General features: G+C 45.0%; 1 protein-coding gene across 1 annotated transcript in view; it reads right to left on the bottom strand.

The window, feature by feature from the left end:
• The window catches only part of LOC126984127 (glutamate receptor ionotropic, kainate 2-like), a 34,214-nt gene extending 15,785 nt beyond the window's left edge, over nt 1-18,429 (bottom strand). The window contains exons 1-4 of the mRNA XM_050837512.1: nt 18,246-18,429; nt 14,301-14,426; nt 13,147-13,315; nt 2,301-2,539 (exon numbers count right to left, since the gene is read on the bottom strand). Of these exons, the coding sequence (XP_050693469.1) occupies nt 2,301-2,539; nt 13,147-13,315; nt 14,301-14,426; nt 18,246-18,429 (718 nt within the window). The remainder of the gene's footprint in view (nt 1-2,300; nt 2,540-13,146; nt 13,316-14,300; nt 14,427-18,245) is intronic.
• Between the last annotated feature and the right edge of the window lie 391 nt (nt 18,430-18,820).

The following is an 18,820-nucleotide window of genomic DNA, read 5'->3' as shown; positions in this document are numbered from 1 at the left end:
GTGCGCAAAGTGTCATCGATCATAAACAATGTTGATCTGTCTACATTCGTGAAACCATTAAGTATTTTAAAACATTCGATCAGTTTTCCTCGGAGGCGACGTTTCTCAAGAGAGAACATGTTAAGGGTAGAAAGCCTTTCTTCGTAGGATTTGTTGCGCAAGGAAGGGATCATTTTCGTTGCCCGACGCTGAACATCTTCTAATTTAGCAATATCCTTTGCATGGTGGGGAGACCAAAACTGTACCGCATATTCCAAGTGGGGTCTGACTAAACTGTTGTAGAGCAGGAGTATTACATCTTTATTCTTGAATACAAAGTTTCTTTTAATGAAGCCCAACATTCTGTTCGCTTTATTTGCTGCATCGATGCATTGCTGTGAGAATTTGAGGTTTGACGCGATTTTGACCCCCAAGTCCTTGACGCATTAAACGCTTTTGAGTTTAACGCCGCGCATTTCGTATTCGAACTTCTTATTCCTCGTTCCAATTTGAAGGACCTGGCACTTGTCTACGTTAAAGGGCATCTCCCATCTATCCGACCAAGCTGAAATTTTGTGCAAATCCTCTTGGAGGCTTTGCCTGTCTTCGTCAGTCAGAACCGAGTTACCAATCTTTGTGTCGTCTGCAAATTTACTAATGCGGTTATTGAGTCCAACATCCACGTCGTTGATGTATATAATGAAGAGCACTGGGCCAAGGACCGAGCCCTGAGGGACGCCACTAGTGACAGGCGCCCACTCTGAGTTAAATCCGTCAATCACTACTCTTTGTTGTCTGTTGCTCAACCAATTCGCGATCCATTGGTTTACTTGACCGTCAATACCTATTTGCTTTAATTTGTAAAGTAATTTATGATGCGGGACTTTGTCAAACGCTTTCTGGAAATCAAGATAGACTACGTCCAGTGATTTGGTTACGTCATAAACAGTGAAGAGGTCGTTATAAAAGGTTAATAGGTTTGATAGGCAGGATCTTTTGTTTCGGAAGCCATGTTGTGAGTCCCCAATCAATGAGTGGCTTTCAAGGTAACTCACAATTTTGTCTCTAATTATGCCCTCAAGTAGCTTACCTACAACCGAAGTTAGACTAATGGGCCTGTAATTACCTGGTACTTTTTTGTCTCCTTTCTTAAAAATCGGTGTCACGTTAGCCTTTTTCCAATCTGAAGGGACGATGCCTTGTCGCAAGGACATATTGAATACGGTTGTGAGGGAGGAGAGTATTTCGCTGTTTGGTTCTTTCAGCAGAGTTGGATATACTTTGTCAGGTCCAGGACTTTTATTTGTTTTAAGTGATTTGAGGGCTTTAAGGACTTCATCGGGTTTTATTTCAAAGTTAGACAATGCATGCTCGGGATTTACCTTAGTAATGGTGTTGGTGGTGGTGGCGGGAGGACTGTTATTATTAAACACCGAGGAAAAGTAATTGTTTAATAGGTTTGCAACGTGTTGGCTGTCAGTCACTAGTGCACCGTCGCTGTTTGTTAAAGGTCCAATTCCACTTCTGATCGCCTTTCTGTTGTTTATGTAACTGAAGAAGGATTTCGGATTATTTTTACAGTTGGCTGCAATATTTTCTTCATATCTACGCTTTGCCTGACGCACTAATCTGTTAACTCGTCGCCTGGCATCATTGTAAAGTTTAATGTTTTCGGGCGTGCTTTGCTCTTTCTTTAACCTGTAAGACAATTTTCTCTCCTTGACTGAGTGTTTAATTTCGCTATTAAACCAAGGTGGACTTTTATTAGTGTCAATTCGCTTCTCGCACAAGGGGACAAATGTGTCCTGCTGAGTGAGTAAGTGATTTTTAAAGCTTAGCCAGGCGTCCTCTACATTGCCGTCATCTGATAGTTGCATATCTATTAGTTTTCGTCGGATTTCTACGAAGTTGGCTCTTTTGAAATTGGGCACCTTTACTTTATTTTCAGTCACCGATGTTTGAGCTCTAATGTCAACGCGCACTAGTTTATGATCGCAGGAACCGAGGTGTTCTCCTACCGTGGCACTACTGACTAGGTTATCTTGGGTCGCTATAACAAGGTCAAGTATGTTATTTTGTCGAGTTGGTTCAGAAACCATTTGGCTTAGATAATTTTCCTCTAGAAATTCGATCATTCTGTGGGACTCACCTTCTGTACCCGACAGTGTCGCCCAGTCGATATGGGGGAGATTAAAGTCTCCTAGTATCAGTGAGTCGCTGTTATTAAGTGACTGCCTTAACACGCTGTACATTTCAAGATCGAGAGAGAGAGAGAGAGAGAGAGAGAGAGAGAGAGAGAGAGAGAGAGAGAGAGTCTTAACCTGTTAATGGTCTCACGAGCAGGAAGTGCTGCGAGAGGAAGGACGGCTTGAGGGACACCACCGTGATGGGGTCTGAGGGGTGTAAGGGCAGGTGGTCGATGATTTTGTTCCTGTTGGGAGTGATGCCGCAGAGCGTGCAGTAGTCCACCTCCTCCTTCTCCAGCCTGCCCATCATGCCGTTGAAGCTGCTGTTCACGAGTCTGCCCCACACCCCGTCGGGCTGCTCGCGCATCACGTAACTGAAGAAAGATACAAATGATTCCTTGATAACATTTTTCGGGCAAGGAGGAAGGACTCGGAAAACACAAGGAAAAGACTTGCAGCACGCTGCTCCCCTAGAAAATGATTCCGAAAGTGGTTGGAGAGGCACCGATACTCTGCTAGAATCTCAATATAAGCCCCCCTAAAGTGCTCGGCATTTCATAGTAGAGTTTGAGAGACAGTTGTTTTCACAGTTTGCGTGTGCCGACTCCAAATCTGCTGTATGGCAAGCTGTATCTTTTGCATTTGAGGCTCAAATGCTAAAAACGAAATGGCCGCCCAAGTCACTATTTGTTTTACTTTTTCACAAACAAATGATTTTTTGCTTTGTAAATTTCGTTTAAATGATAGGTGTCACTTAATGAATAAGTGACATTACATTCTGGAAGATAAAAGTGTCAAAATTTACCTACATGGTGAATAACGTCAATTACAGTGCAGTAGTTACCACTTGCGTAGCTCATAACAACGGTGAGTCTCGCAAGGAAGTATTACGGCAGATTGGCTTGACCCACGGTGTTATGGACTCGCTCAGTATGGGAATATGGCGTTGTCGATACCTGAGCAGAAGGACAAAGATCAGGATCTGCTAGTCCCTTATGCTCCCTGTCTTACTCTGTAGCTGTGAAACATGGACAATAAATAAGGACTTGGAAAGGCGGATAGATGTCTTTGGGAATAAATGTCTACGCAGAATCATGTGATATCGCTGGAATAACTTTGTGCCAAACCGGTGACTACTCCGTGAGACTGATTTAACATATATTACCTGCATAGTCCGTCAACGCCAACTCCGGCTATGCAGGCACGTGGCACGTTACCTTAAAGCTGATCCTGCTCATGAGCAATGAGAAATGGTTCCCGTTTTAGGGGTATAGCCGTTAGCATCTCCAGCCAACTGCACCCTTTTCTGGTTGAGGTTACTCCGGTTGATGAGCTTATAATGCGAGTGAGGCTAAGCAAACACTGGGCTTAAAGTTTTTTTTTACATATTGGCCTATGGGGCCGGTAGGCCTTCTTGGTGGGGCCTGATGGTCGGGTCTCCACCCCGTTATGGCCAAACAAATGTTTATAGTGGCTCCATTTTGCTTGGCTCATGCTGTCCTCCGAGCTCATCTTTGATCCTCTTTTTTGAGAGAGAATCTAGAGTACGGGTTGATATACGTAGTGGTTCTACGAGAAACTGGCGGACGGGAGAGTGGCGGCTGTGGGGGTCAGCCAAGGTCAGCACCGCCCAGCACCCTGCCACACACACACTCAACACCTCTCGCTTCCTTTCATATGTCAGCTATTTACTACCTTTAAATGAATTCAATTAGATAATTGGATAATCCAATAAGGTCATATAGTGTCAAGACTGTTTCGTTTTTAGGATAATAACAAAGATTTTGTATAAATACCACGACACTTGACAACGTTGGAATACAACGTTGACACTATATGACCTTATTGGATTATCCAATTATCTAATTGAATTCATTTAAAGGTAGTAAATAGCTGACATATGAAAGGAACCGAGAGGTGTTGAGTGTGTGTGTGTGGCAAGGTGCGGGGCGGTGCTGACCTTGGCTGACCCCCACAGCCGGCACTCCCGCCCGCCAGTTTCTCGTAGAAATACTGTAGTTGGTCTTTAGGGCAGCATATTGGTAGCCTTAGGTCACTCGACTGATACTGAAAAATCCCAGCTTCGTGGGACACGAACTTGCGTCCTCCAGGCTGGATTCCGCGCTCACACTCTAGCCCAGGGGTTCCCAAACCAGGGGTCGGGACCCCAAGTGGGGTCGGAATGCTCATTATGTGGGGTCATAAAGAGGTCATGGGGTCGATGGGGTCGCTGAGGTACCCCCAAGCCCTGGGAGTACGAAATATCCAAGTAGGGATTACGAGACCATGTCAAATTCATTGCTGTATAGTACTTTCATTGAGAAAAAATAACAAGTCAAATAATAGATTATAATTGCTTCAAGCAGCCTCACACGAGCCACAACTGACCGTTGAATCCCCCCTCTCCCCCACTCCCCTACAACCCTCCCCCGAGTCAACTGATATTACATCACAACCGCAGCTTCTGATCTTCGGAAGATTTCTAAAGGAGAGCTCTGTCACTGAGGAACTGCTTGCTTGCATTTCACTCGAAACTACAACAAAATGTGAGGATATATTTAATGCTATAGATAAGTTCTTCACTGAAAACAACCTGGACTGGAGTAAAGTAATGGAGTGTAGCATGGATGGTGCCCCATCAATGACGGGTAGGAATATTGGAGTGCGTGGAATTCTATCAAGAAAACATCCTCACATTAAAACAAACCACTGTATCATCCATCGTCAGAGTTTGGCTCCAAAAGACACGTATCCGAACTTCGCTGATGTGATGCAGGCAGTCATTTCTACTGTCAATTATGTGAAGGTCAGGGACCGGAATCCTCGTATGTTCAAACAGTTGTGCATCATTGAAAATTGTAATCACCACACACTGCTAATGCTGTCAGGTGGCTGGCACGAGGAAAAACTTTGGAAAAGGTTTTCCTTCTTCGCCGTGAAGTGGCCACATTCTTGCAAGATCAGGGCACTAGAATTATTGTTAATTTCGTGATCCACACTTTCTTGCTTGCCTTGCCTTCTGCCTGACGCTTCTGAGCACATCAATAAGCTCAACACTGAACTTCATGGAGCAGGGAAATGGGTGTTTGACCTTCAGGGTGCAATAAAGGCTTTTGTCAGCAAACTGCAGATACCACAAGCAGCTGAAGCTGATACAGTTACTCTCATTTCCATCACTGCTTGGAGTTTACAGCTACAAAGAATATTGCCTTTGATGAAGCACTGGACCTCGCAGAAGAGAAACAGTATTTACTTAATTATTTGCAGAATCTGAGAATGAACATGAATGCTAGATTCCCAAAGTTGCTAACCCAGTCTTTTGATTTTGTGCAATTTCCATTCAAAACTGATGCAAAACAGTGTGGCTCTGTTGCACCTGAAATGACTTGACTAGCATGTTATGTAGTGTTAAAATACTAACACCACTTTGTAATTGACAAATTTGAGAATTTTATTTTCATTACCTTTCTTTTGTAAGTAAAATATAAATATGTTTTATGTGTTAATTTCTCCTTTACATAAATACCATCGTATGACCAAGAATTCACAATAGTGCTGTAAACATAAACACTTGGGATATATATATATATATATATATATATATATATATATATATATATATATATATATATATATATATATATATATATATATATATATATATATATATATACACACACACTTGGGGTCGCACTGAACAGTTTAAAGTGCTGAATGGGTTCGTGCTAGGAAAAGCTTGGGAACCCCTGCTCCAGCCACTCGGCCACTGCCTCCCCTTTGTTGCAGTGTGCGCTCCTAATGAGATGTGTGAGACTGAACAGGAGGTGTTCTACGCCAAAATCGAATCAGTATTAGACCAGTGCCCCCCTCGGGACATACTCATTGCCTCGGGAAACTTCAGAACTACTAATGGCACTGACAGGGTTGGGTATGATCCATGTGTTGGTCCCTATGGTTCTAGTACCGGAAACGTCAAGACCACTTTCCTCTTGAATTTTGCAAGGTCCAGGAAGCTGAGAATTGCGGGTTCTTGGTACCAGGGACCAGGAACCAAGAGACCTTATTTACAAAGAAATTAGGCGTTTGACTTAAGTCTCTCCTAACTGACGAGTTTTCAACCTAGCTGGGGTTCCAGCCACCACGCGTAATGGGGAACGTAAAGGTGCCAACAACGGTGAACTAGCTGGAAAGATCAGTTATTTCATCTGAAAATTAACAGGGGCGTCTCGTTCATAAGGGCTGCTGGGCTGCAGCCCTCTCTGTCTCAGCTGCCAGGCAGATGGGGGATTAATTCATAGAATTCATTTTATACAAATAAATAATATTATACTTTTATATTCCATTCAGTATTTTTTTCTATCATTTTTAACACAAAATACTAGCAGATTTGATAAATTAAGTACAAAGTAAAACACTTTTTTCCAGGATTGGCGCAGCGCCAGCCTGGCGGGCTGCAGCGGGGCTGGCGTCATTGCAGCCCTGCGCGGCCGTCTGCCCTCTGTGTTAGTTAAACAAACAGTGCATTACGTCCGTGATTCGTGAATACTAGCCAGTTTTAGCACTACCTGAGTCCTGTCATGAGTTGCCGCGGAATTACTGGCTGCAGTAGATGTTTTCACCTAGTTTTTATTTTAGGCATTCTTTTGTCTCTCCTGAAACTTCAACTTTCTCTCGCACTACTATAGAAGAAAACGGGAATTGTTTCAGTATTCACTAACATATTCTCGTATTTACTCGCGATCGAGGAACTATATCCTATTTTATTCGTAAATTCAACAAATAAATCTATGTATCCGCATCAGATGTATTTTGCATTAATATTTCATTGATTTTACGCAGTGGAACACTTTTTAGTTTGAAATATGGCGAAATATAATAAACTTCGAGTACCGGGATTCTTAGTACACAAATATTTCCTACTGCAGCTTATGAAAGGATGAATAAGGAATTAGGTCTGCTACAGAAACTGGTGTTTGAAGTTGATTTTTATTTTTGAGAATTTTTTTTTCATCAACCTTAAAAAATATTGCTATTGTATAAAAACAAACTCTAGCAAGCCTTAATCTCCTATCCTTCCTGATTAAAATGCTTTTTGAATGAAGAAAAATGGTCAACAAATAAGGGAGGAGTTACAACAAGAACATAAGCAATCCTGCTAACAGCTATTTGCTAGGCGCTAAAAGTTCTCCCTTCCGCTGTTACCCTAACAGTGCTGTTAAGGCCTCAACAAGCTTTGTGAATATCTGTTAGCGCTCAACAGAAAAATGTTAAGGCTAACAGGACTATGTTAGTCTTAACAGCTGTTTGCTAGTGGTAACAAGTTTTATGTATATGGTCCCTGAAACCCCTGACTTGACTGCTGTACCATTAGAATCAGTGGATAATTAAATGCAAAATAAGTAAGTACTATAATTTTGATTTTAACATTATATTGTAATTAAAAATTATTATGCAGCCCACCATTTTTTTTTACCACGAACCGCCACTGAAAATTAATGGGTAAGAATACCTTAAAATGGTGAAGATATTGAGTAGAAGTATATCATATCCATTATAATTGGGTTTTGTAAGGCTATAGTGAACGTTTGAATGTAAAACGATGGCTGTCTGGCAACACCCGGCAATGTTTGCATTTGAAAGTCGATGCCTCAGCCGAAGACCCAGGGCTTATGCCTGCCCGGGACCACTATAGCTACTTCACAGGGCCGGTTTGGGCTCTTCAGACGAGCCTGAGACGAAGTGTTAGCTCTATGAGTATGGACCCAGAGCTGCACCGCTGGATTTCGTATAGCGATGCCTGAGGGGTAGTTGAGGATATAGACCACATCCTCGTAAATATTCGTTAGAAGATAATTCAGAGTAGGTAGGGAGTAGGTAAGGAGACATCTACCGAAACGGGCGCAAGCCACTCTGGGTAAGGTATATACGTGAGGGGGGAGGGTGCTGCATTGCTGCAAGCCCTCCAAAGACCCTCCCCATGTCATCACTTTCCGTTTCCTTTTTGTCTCATCTTCACCAGAGAGTAGCTCATCATGCTCTCTAAAGACAGACTCTCTTACTTTCCACACCACACTACATACACGCTACACACACACACACACACACACACACACACACACACACACACACACACACACACACACACCACTTCCTCAATTTTTTTTTAAATAAAAATGGCTAATCTAAAATCCGCCTCTGAGTCCCCGTCTGGGGGGTGACCACAAATGCTCCCAAAGCGGACTCCACTTTCGGCCCTAGACCTAAGAGGTGTCTTGATGCCTCTTCCAACTTTATTTTTATTAACTTCTGCAACATTCAAAGTCTTCGCTCTAACTAATATTCTGTGGAACACCATCTCTCCTCTTCTAAACCTCACCTTCTCTTCCTCACCGAAACACAGGTTTCAGAAGCTACTGACAGCAATCTCTACTCTGTTCTCTCCTACTATCTCTATCATGAATTTCAATCCAAAGCTGGATGTTTAGTCTACGTGTGCAACGACATCACTTGCTCTCGTGCCCACGACCTTGACTCTTCAGAGTTTTCCACCATCTGGTTAAGACTTCATTGTCATTCTATTACATAATACATCTGTGCGGTTTATCTCTCACCTAACTCTACTAACTATGTAAATTCTTTGACTACTTGAACTCTAAAGGGGAGCACATCTTGACCCACTCTCCCTTCGCTGAAATCTCCATCTTGGGACATTTCAGTGTTCGCCACCAGCTTTGGCTTTCATCCTCTTTCACTGACCAACCTGTGAACAAGGCTACAACTCTGCTATCCTCAATGATCTAGAGCAGTTGGTTCAGCACCCTATACGTATTCCTGACCGTCTTGGAGACAGGCCCAACATACTAGACCTCTTTCTTACCTCTAACTCTTTTGCTTACTCTGTCAAACTGTTCTTTCCGTTGGGCTCCTCCGATCACAACCTCATTTCTGTATTTTTTTTTTACAGCAAAGGAGACAGCTCAAGGGCACAAAAATATAATAAAAAAAGCCCGCTACCCGCTGCTCTATCGTTCCTCTACAGCCTCTGGACCCACCGAAGAGGCGATGATTCTGGCATTTTGCTTCAGCTCGGTGGGACGACCAGGGGATGTATTTTTCCAATTTTCCGTGGAATGATTACTGCTTCCAGGAGAGAGACCCCTCTGTGTGTGCCCAGCGCATCACAGAGGTGATTGTCTCTGGAATGGAGGCATACATTCCACGTACTTTCCCTACTCCTCATGCTAAAAAGCCTTGGTTTAATCACGCTTGTTCTCGTGCTATCAGAGATAGAGAGGCAGCTCACAAAAGGTACCAGAGCCTTCGCACTCCTGCTAACCATGATTTTTAAATTTCTGGCCGGAGTCGTGCCAAATCTATTCTTCGACTTACCAAAAGCTCTTTAATCAGTAGTAAATGACAAAACCTTGCTTTTTCTAATTCTTCCAAGGACTTTTGTCACCAAGCCAATAATGTTTCCTCCAATTTCCCTTCTTCATCTTTCCCTCTTCTCATTGACCCTCATCTATCTCTAAGGCTGAACTCTTCTCTCAAACTTTCTGTAAAAACTCCACTCTGGACGATTCAGGGCATATTCCTCCTACTCATCCCCCCTCTGACTCCTTTTTGCCTGTTATTAAGATTCTTAAGAATGATGTTTTGTATGCACTCTCTGGCTTCAACTCTCAGAAGGCTTATGGACCTGATTGAGTGCCTCCTATTGTCCTTTAAAACTGTGCCTCCGTGCTGACACCTTGCTTGGTCAAACTCTTTCGCCTCTGCCTATCAACATCTACCTTTCCTTCCTGCTGCAAATACGCCTTCATACAGCCTATGCGTAAGAAGGGTGACCGTTCCAGTACCTCAAACTACCGCCCTTTAGCTTTACTTTTCGGTCTATTTAAACTTTTGAGGCAATCTTTAACCGGAAGACTCAAAAGCACCTTTCCATTTCTGATCTTCTATCTGATCGCCAGTATGGGGCGTTCTACTGGCGATCTTCTTGCTCTATTAACTGACTCTTGGTCATCCTCTCTCAGCCGTTTCGGTGAAACTTTCTCAGTTGTGCTAGACATATCGAAAGCTTTTGATTGAGTTTGGCACAAAACTTTGCTTTCTAAACTGCCTTCATATGGATTCTTTCCTTCTCTCTGTTCTTTTATCTCGTTTCCTTTCCGGCCGTTCTATCTCTCCTGTTGTAGACGGTCACTATTCTTCCCCAAAACCTATCAACAATGGTGTTCCACAGGGCTCTGTCCTATCACTCACTCTCTTCCTGTTATTCATCAATGATCTTTCCATAACAAACTGCACTATCCACTCATACGTTGACGACTTCACTCTACATTATTCAACTTCTTTCAACAGAAAACCCTCGACAACAGGAGTTGCAAGACTCCAGACTGGAAGCTGCAGAACGCGCAACCTCAGATCTTGCTATCATTTCCAATTGGGGTAAAAGGAACCTTGTGTCCTTCAATGCCTCAAAAACCCAATTTCTCCACCTATCAACACGACACAATTTTCCAAACACTGTGAGGGCTGAACTACCACACACACACACACACACACACACACACACACACACACACACACCGGTATAAGGGTTGATGCTCTTTCGAATATTCCCAGCTTGCCGCTACACCCAGCCTGCTTCACCCAGCCTGCTTTGTTCGCCGACCCGAAGCTGCTCCTGGTGGCGATGCAGTCTCATTCGGCTTCACGGCCGGCCCCCTGACTCCACGCGGCGTCGAAGCGAGCCAAGGTTGTGTGGTTGCCCGAGAGCTGAGGCAGAGCGGAACTGACCTAAGAGCAGTCCAGGACCTGCGTTCCCTTTCCTCCCTCTCAACCTTGGAGCCCCGCAGTCCACTGGGCACGGCCTGCCGGCGCCTCCGTCCCACCTACCCAGTCTCGTCTCCTCGCCGAGCTGACACCGTTTGTTCGTCCTTGGCTCCCCGTCTACCCCGGCGTCATCATCTACGGGCACTCAGGCAGCTGACATTCTGCTGAGCCCGTCCTCCTCCATCGAGTGACGTCTACGAGGCAGTGTGCGTCTCTACATCATCGCAACGGGCGTCTCTTCCCACGAGGCGCCACTCACAATTGCCGGGTCGGGCTGCCGCTGTCCCTGGGTCCGGTCGCGGTCTACTGGAGAGTACGGGAGGTGTATTGGACTTTGTACCTTAACATGTTTACACTTACACTTTTGGTTGTTTTGATCATATTTCCTTAGAAACCTGGTGAAGGTATAATCATACTTGGGCTCGATTGAAGTAGTTGCCGCCGTTCTCCTGGCTTCAATCAGTCCTCTATAACCATCTGAACCTCCTGGCCTTGACAAACACCTTTCCCCTATTCTTCGACAACACTCGGCTGTCACCTTCTACATTAAACTTCCTTGGTTTATCCTTAGTTCTAAATCTCCACTGGAAACTTCACATCTCCTTTCTTACTAAATCAGCTTCCTCGAGGTTGGGCGTTCTGTATCGTCTCCACCAGTTCTTCTCCCACGCACAGATGCTTTCCATATATAAGGGCCTTGTCCGCCCTCGAATGGAGTATGTATCTCACGTGTGGGGAGGCTCCACAAACGCACCTCCCTAGGAAAGAGCGGAGTCCAAGGCTCTTCGTGTCATCAGCTCCCCTCCTCTTACTGACAGTCTTCTACCTCTTTAATTCCGCCGCCATGTTGCATCTCTTTCTACCTTCTATCGATATTTTCATGCTGACTGCTCTTCTGAACTTGCTAACTGCATACCTTCCCCCTTCCGCGGCCCCGCTGCACACGACTTTCTACTCAAGCTCTAGTTTTTCAACAGTTCATAGGATTGTTGTTGCAACACTCAAGCTTCATGTCGCGTTAAGAAGATCTCAAAATGTAGCAATACTGTGTTCCATCTCGAGAGGATGAAAGACCCGACATGTGCTCAAGAGTATGCACTGACAGTCTCCAATCGGCTTAATGTGCTCAGCACCCCACCTGGGCTTGCTGGGTATCTGGACCAATATGGAGCTGTGCTTGACATAGACACTAAATAGTGACTTGGAGCGGCTGATTGATGCCTTTGGTAATAAGTGTCTACGCAGAATCATGGGATACCGCTGGATTCGCTTTGTGTCAAACCGGGACTACTCCGTGAGACTCATTCGACATATATTACCTGCAAAGTCCGCCAACTCCGCCAATACGGGCATGTGACACGCTACCCTGAAACCTACCCTGCTCATCAGGTTGTTTCTGTAAGAGACAATCCTGAGTGGGAGGAGGCCAATGAGGCGCCCACAGAATTCATGGGTTGAGCAAGTCGATAGATCCTGCCGGGAAGTAATCAGGATGAGAAGGCCCGGGCCTGCACGAAGACTTACCCGGAGGAACCCCGAGCTTGGCGCCGTAGGGTGGGCGAGTCGATGGACCCCCGGTGTATGCCCACATTGACTGACTGATTGAAAGTCAAAGTCATTTCGTCTCATCGGCTCCCTTTAAGTTAATGACAGTCTTCTACCGCAAAAAATCACTCACAATATTGCCCCTGTATCTTCTATCGATAATATATATAATTCATGCTTACTGCTCTTCTGAACTTCCTAACTGCATTCCTACTTTATACTCTAGATACCCCAATGATTTCCGACCCCTTATGCAGAAGTTAAACAGCATTTTCACTCATCTATTTCGCTGGTAGACCGTTCAGTGCCCTCCCTTCCTTTGAGTTTCTTCCTCCCTACAACTTGAACGCCTTCAACAGGCGAGTATCTCACTCCTCTCTAACCATATTTGACATCAATTGGAACATTCTTAACTTACTTCTGCAATGAGATAGAGCTTAGTTTTATTTTTTTGGATTGTGCCCTTGAGCTGCTTCCCGTACTGTAAAATCATCAAAATAACAAGAAATCGAATTATGTAATAATTCTTATAATAATGGTAATAATATTAATGCTGACTATAATAGTAGTAATCAAAGACCCTAAATGCCGTACATACGTAAAGTTCAGTCTCTTGGTGAGCTCCTCGAGGATGAACAACTCGACGGAGAAGATCGGCTTGATTGTCGTGCCCGGCTCGTCCCTGTCCCTCAAAAAGTCAAAGTAAGGGATGTAGGCCGTGGACAAGATCTTGAAACTGTGCCCCTCCAGCGACTTGAACTGCTCGTCTGCAACGGAAGGCGTACGTGAGTCTTAGGTCCGTGCCAAAACAACCATCACGTGCTTGAGGTGGCCGAGAGGCGCAGTGGGGGACTTTGAAAGAGGCTTCCGTGTAAAGGGCAGCATCGTACTCTTTGACCCTTTTCCCCGGGGGTTGCGGCCTGACTCCAGAAAGAGGGACCGATAACTACAGTGCTGCTCTTTACATAGAAAAGCATCGCAAAGATGGGGGCATATGCTAAAGCTGCGCGTGGCCTCGGGGCTTATCTGTGCCACAATGACCCTTGTGCCTGTGGTGGAAATTAACACCTTACCCCGACCAGGGTCCTTGCCAAGGCCCTTACCAGGGCCAGTGTGACATCCGAGTTACCAAAGTTACCTTCCCCAGATTAACCCAGGTGTCCCAATTCGTCTTCCCCGAAAGGGAGGTGAACAGCTGCATGGGTTGTGGGTCGACTTCCCGGGCTGGGATCCGAACCCAGGTCTGCTGATTCGTAGCTAGGCGTGCTGAGCACTTCACTACGGAGGTGCAACCTAGAAAACCCAATTGCCCTACAATATGAGAAAAATTGGAGATGCAAATATAGATCTATCTAATTAGTACTTATATAAGTGTTTTGCTACTCCCGTCTCGAAGCAATAAGTCGTGGGAAGGAGGAAATACAGATGAAAGAAGATTGAGCCAAAATTTACCAGCAAAATTACCCAGCACTCTTGCATTAAGAAGTAGGACAACATAGTAATGAACTAGAGTAGAAAGTGTTGTGCAGGCCGTGGGGAGTTGGGAGCATAATATATCAAGTTCAGAAGATTATTTATTATTTGAAACGATAAAATGTAGCAAGGGGACAAGGAGGACTTCGAGGTTGAAAAAATATCGAATTACATAATATCGAAATAACACTCGTTGGCTTATTGTGCTCGTTGGCACACTATCGTCAAGTAAAATAAAAGAAACAGAGGAGAAAAATGAACTTCACGCGCCTCACTGACCTTTGCCGAAAAACAGTGTGTCAAGGGCAACGTCTGACGGCCGCCAGCGTCCCACGTGCTGCGCCGCCTCCCGGCCAGCCCCGCAGTACAGGCAGCGGCGGTACACACTCACGTGCTCGCCCCCGTCTTGGGAAGATGCCAGATTCACTTCCTGACTCAATCTTTCACAATATCATTCGGTATATTGGAAAAAGTATCCTTGTTAAATGTGTGTAATCAAACCAACTAATAAATAGCCACCATCATTAAGAATACAGCAAAAAATATAGCAGGGCAAGACATATACTGCGCGCATAATCTTAGTTTTGGGATGTATAACCTGTATGAGACGAATGCCATTTTTTTCTATGTAAGCATTATTTATTCAGGTCATAGAATTAACAAAATAAAGTTTGGAAATATGGCATCATGAAATGAACAATGTCTCTGAAATGTAAACTACACACACCTAACTAACCCAGATCGAGACCAAATGACCACTACTAACTATCCATGGTTGAGGTCGCTTGTTCATGTTGATCCTCAATTGAATCAGTCAGAGGAAGAGAGGATGAAAACAATCATCAAAATGATTTCATCTGAGTTTTGCGTCAGCCTCCTGCAATGTACAGGATTTTGTACTCATCAAAATAAGGTTTAGCAGTTTTCTTCAAACACTTTAAATGTTTTATATATTTTTGCATGTGTTCATTTTGCATACAGCTAACCAGAGACAGAGGAAGGGAGGTGTGAAGGAAGAGATGGAGGAGTGGAAGGAGAGGATGTGAAGGAAGGAGAAAAGGGAGAAGTGGAGGAAAAAAGAGATGACCCCCCCCCCCCCTAGCTCCACCTTTGTGCCCCATTGATATTTGTGGCTGCCCTTCAAAATAAAGCAGTCTAGAACCGCCATTATTCTAGACCGTCCTGTAGCTGTGAAGGACACGCCAGCTCCCCTCGACATGCTTGATGCAGTCATCATGCTGGAATTCTGCTGGCAACAGGTGACTTCCGGCCGTTCCCTATTCCAAGCCTCTTAGTAGACGATGGAGTGCCACCCTTGAACCCTCATCGGGATGGCGTGCCGGTGGAATGCTGGTACAGATTACCACAGCAGCCAGGGACGTATTTAGAATCTTTAAACTTCGGGAGCTTAACCCAGCACAATAATCTTTAGATTTTCACCAGAGTGGCGAGTGGCTGTGAATACGTGAAGGAATGTGAACTGGACGGGATGAAACCAAATGTTTCCGCATGAGATCCATCAATTCTAGTACTAACAAGAATGAACAGTTTGTGTTGTCCCCGGCGCCGGGGCTGTTATTACTTTGTATAATAACCTGCTTGGGATCAGGGAAGGAGTATTCGTATTCGTATTCGAATACATTCGAATACCGTTCTTGGGTGTATTCGTATTCGAATACACCCAATTGATAGAATTCAAAGTATTCTCATTCGTATTCGAATATGAGGGAAATGTATTCGTATTCTGCGAATAATCTGAAGAATACTTCAAAATTTATTATCAGAAATAACAGCTGCTGTTCCTTGAAACTCTAGCCTCCTGGACGGACGTGTAATTGTCGTGTGTAGTACAGGGTCATGAACTCATTTTACTGTTGCATAACTTTAGAACACTGCTATGCCCAGTCACGTCAAGGAGGCATTTTTCAATGAAAAGTATTCAGGAATGTTTTCAGGAACACTTTCAAGAAGTATTCAGGAATGTGTTCAGGAACACGTTCAAGAAGTTTTCGTATTCAAATTAAAACCTTTTCAATGTATTCGAATTCGTATTCGTATTCGATAGAATTTGAAGTATTCGTGTTCCAATACACAACTCTGGTATTCACTCCATCCCTGTTTGAAATTCGGGGCTATTCATAAAATAATTGGGGCTATAGGCCTCGATGCCTAGGCCTAACTGCGCCAGCGACGACAACCCAAGAGCCTGGCTTTCACAGCTGTGTGTCTGTCACTGGCCTCAGATGTGACGCCCTGCACGACAACAAGCCCCGTCTGCCGGCCTTGGTCTGCCTCGCCCCTTTGGTTTACGTGCTCGTGGCATCGTCATGGACCTTAACTGCTAAATTTCTCGATTTGCAGAGTTCAGCGACCTCTATCGGCCCCTGGAAGCTTCCAGGCAAACATGTCTACCGTACTTTCACTTCTGTAAGGCTGTTGTTTAGTCCCACTGTCTGTTCCCACTTGGTGTCATGGGCCTCAGTCTGGGGGACCTCCCAGAGTGGCACTTCTTTCGGTGTCGGGGGGAGATGGGAGGTTCTCTCTCCCGCTGGTGATGGGGATGACAGCGCAATCCCCGTGACATGAGGCCAAAAGTTACCTGCAAGGCGTGGCTGTCCAAATAGGAATTAGTAGTGATGTCAGTAAGCTTGTAGATGATACCAAGATCAGTAAAGTAATTGAGTCGGATCAGGACGCTAGTATTCTCCAGGGTGAACTAAACAGATTGTATGACTGGGCGAATAAATGGCAGACGTAGTTTACTGTAGGGAAGTGCAGTATTCTGAGTGTAGGTGGGAACAACCCCTCACATAACTATTGCTTAAATGACACTCTCATAAGCAGGTCTGGGTGCGAGAGGGATTTAGGGGTCTTAAGCCCCGTTCACACTGTGCCAACTCTGGGCCACGACAACCCAGCGACTTTTCCATTTGACAAGTTGGTTCCCACGCTCCAAGAATGGGGGGGGGGGGGAGGTTGTATTGGGGTCTTGGTGTCTTGCCGTCTGTCTGGGACATTCGGCCATCTAGTTGCCAGCATGTCGTGCTAACCCTCACGACTCCAGACTCTCGTCACGACGTCGGCGCAGCATTCGGCAACAGTCTCAAGACCTCTTTCAAGACATACCCGACCCTTTCACATCAACACCCAAGACCTCGTGAACCCAAGAGTCGTGGGTTGTCGTGGCCCAGAGTCGGTACAGTGTGAATGGGGCTTTAGTGGGCTCTGATCTCCGACCAAGGGCACAATGCATTCAAGCTAGAAATCGAGCAAACAGGGTACTGGGATTTATTTCAAGGAGCGTAAGCAACAGAAGCCCCGAAGTCTTCCTCAAACTATATTTAGCATTAGTTAGACCTCATCTTGATTATGCGGTTCAGTTCTGGTCACCTTACTATAGAATGGATATCAAAATGTTAGAATCGGTACAGAGGAGGATGACTAAGATGATTCAGGGGTTGAGAAACTTGCCGTACGAGGAAAGACTCAAACAGTTAAACTTGCATTCTCAAGAAAGGCGAAGGGTGCATAGAGATATGATCGAGGTTTATAAATGGATGAAGGGCTTTAATAAGAGGGATATTCATAAGGTTTTGTTGGAAAGAGAATCGAGTAGGACACGTAGTAATGGGTTTAAACTGGATAAATTCAGATTCAACAGGGACATAAGCAAAAACTGGTTTGCTAACAGAGTGGTGGATAAGTGAAATAGGCTGAGCAGTCATGTGGTGGGTGCCAATACAATTGTCACATTCAAAAATAGATAAGATAAATTCATGGACAGCGATATTAGGTGGGGTTAGATTCACGGGAACTTAGGTTCAAAGGAGCTGCCTTGTACAGGCCTACCGGCCTCTTGCAGATTCCTACGTTCTTATGTTCTTATGTTCTATTTCATGGGTGAGGTTGATCCAATATTGCTTGTTATAAAGACTGCCCTTTCCCTTTTATGATTTTTTCACACATTAATTTCAATTATCTTACTGATACACAGTTAGAGGATGCAGTGGAGGCGACTCGAGTGTCACTTTACTCACTTCTTCTAAAGACTCGTTCGGCGCTATAAGAGCTAGACGTTTTCGGTGCCATGAAATAATCACTCGTCATTAATCGGTCAAGCTCACCAAGGCTCTTAGGACGGGCCGCAGCCAGTGCTGGGCCGCTAGACGCTACTCACTTGGTCGCCGACACAAACCTAGTAGGAAAAAATTAACGAAGACTGACCTTCACGATTGCTGGTGTGTGGGAGGCGTGGCGTCAAGCGCTGCCTGCTGAGGGAAGCGTTGGCACGGCTGTGTTGGCGGCGGCGCTGGAGAGTAAGATAGAGGCCGTCGACACTGTTCCGGAGGCTGTGGTGGAGCAGCACGTCCTCCACGCCCTCGCCGTCGCCCACCACCACCACACGCATCTCCGGCATTCTCCACAGAGCACCCACCTCCAGCAACCTTCGCGGGAAGACACTCGCCTGTCTATCCACACTAAACAGCCATTTTTATATCAGCATTATATCCACTGAAATCATGGCGGCATACGATTACTGATTTCAAAAGAACAGTTATTATGAACACAGCGTCAACAGATAGCAAGGGAAGCAACACAACGAGAAACTCAAGACGTGGAGGGCTGCTGTCAGGAGGAAGAAAATGTGGTGAGGGTAAAGCCCTTGACTCAGTGTTTGGCAGTGCTTTGTGGGTGGGGGAGCCCCTCACCCCCTGAAGGCCTTGACTCAGTGTTTGGCAGTGTTGTGTGGGTGGGGGAGCCCCTCACCCCCTGAAGGCCTTGACTCAGTGTTTGGCAGT

Source organism: Eriocheir sinensis, chromosome 56 (genome assembly GCF_024679095.1).
Source record: "Eriocheir sinensis breed Jianghai 21 chromosome 56, ASM2467909v1, whole genome shotgun sequence".
Classification (NCBI taxonomy): domain Eukaryota; kingdom Metazoa; phylum Arthropoda; class Malacostraca; order Decapoda; family Varunidae; genus Eriocheir; species Eriocheir sinensis.
This window is presented reverse-complemented; position numbering and strand designations above follow the sequence as displayed.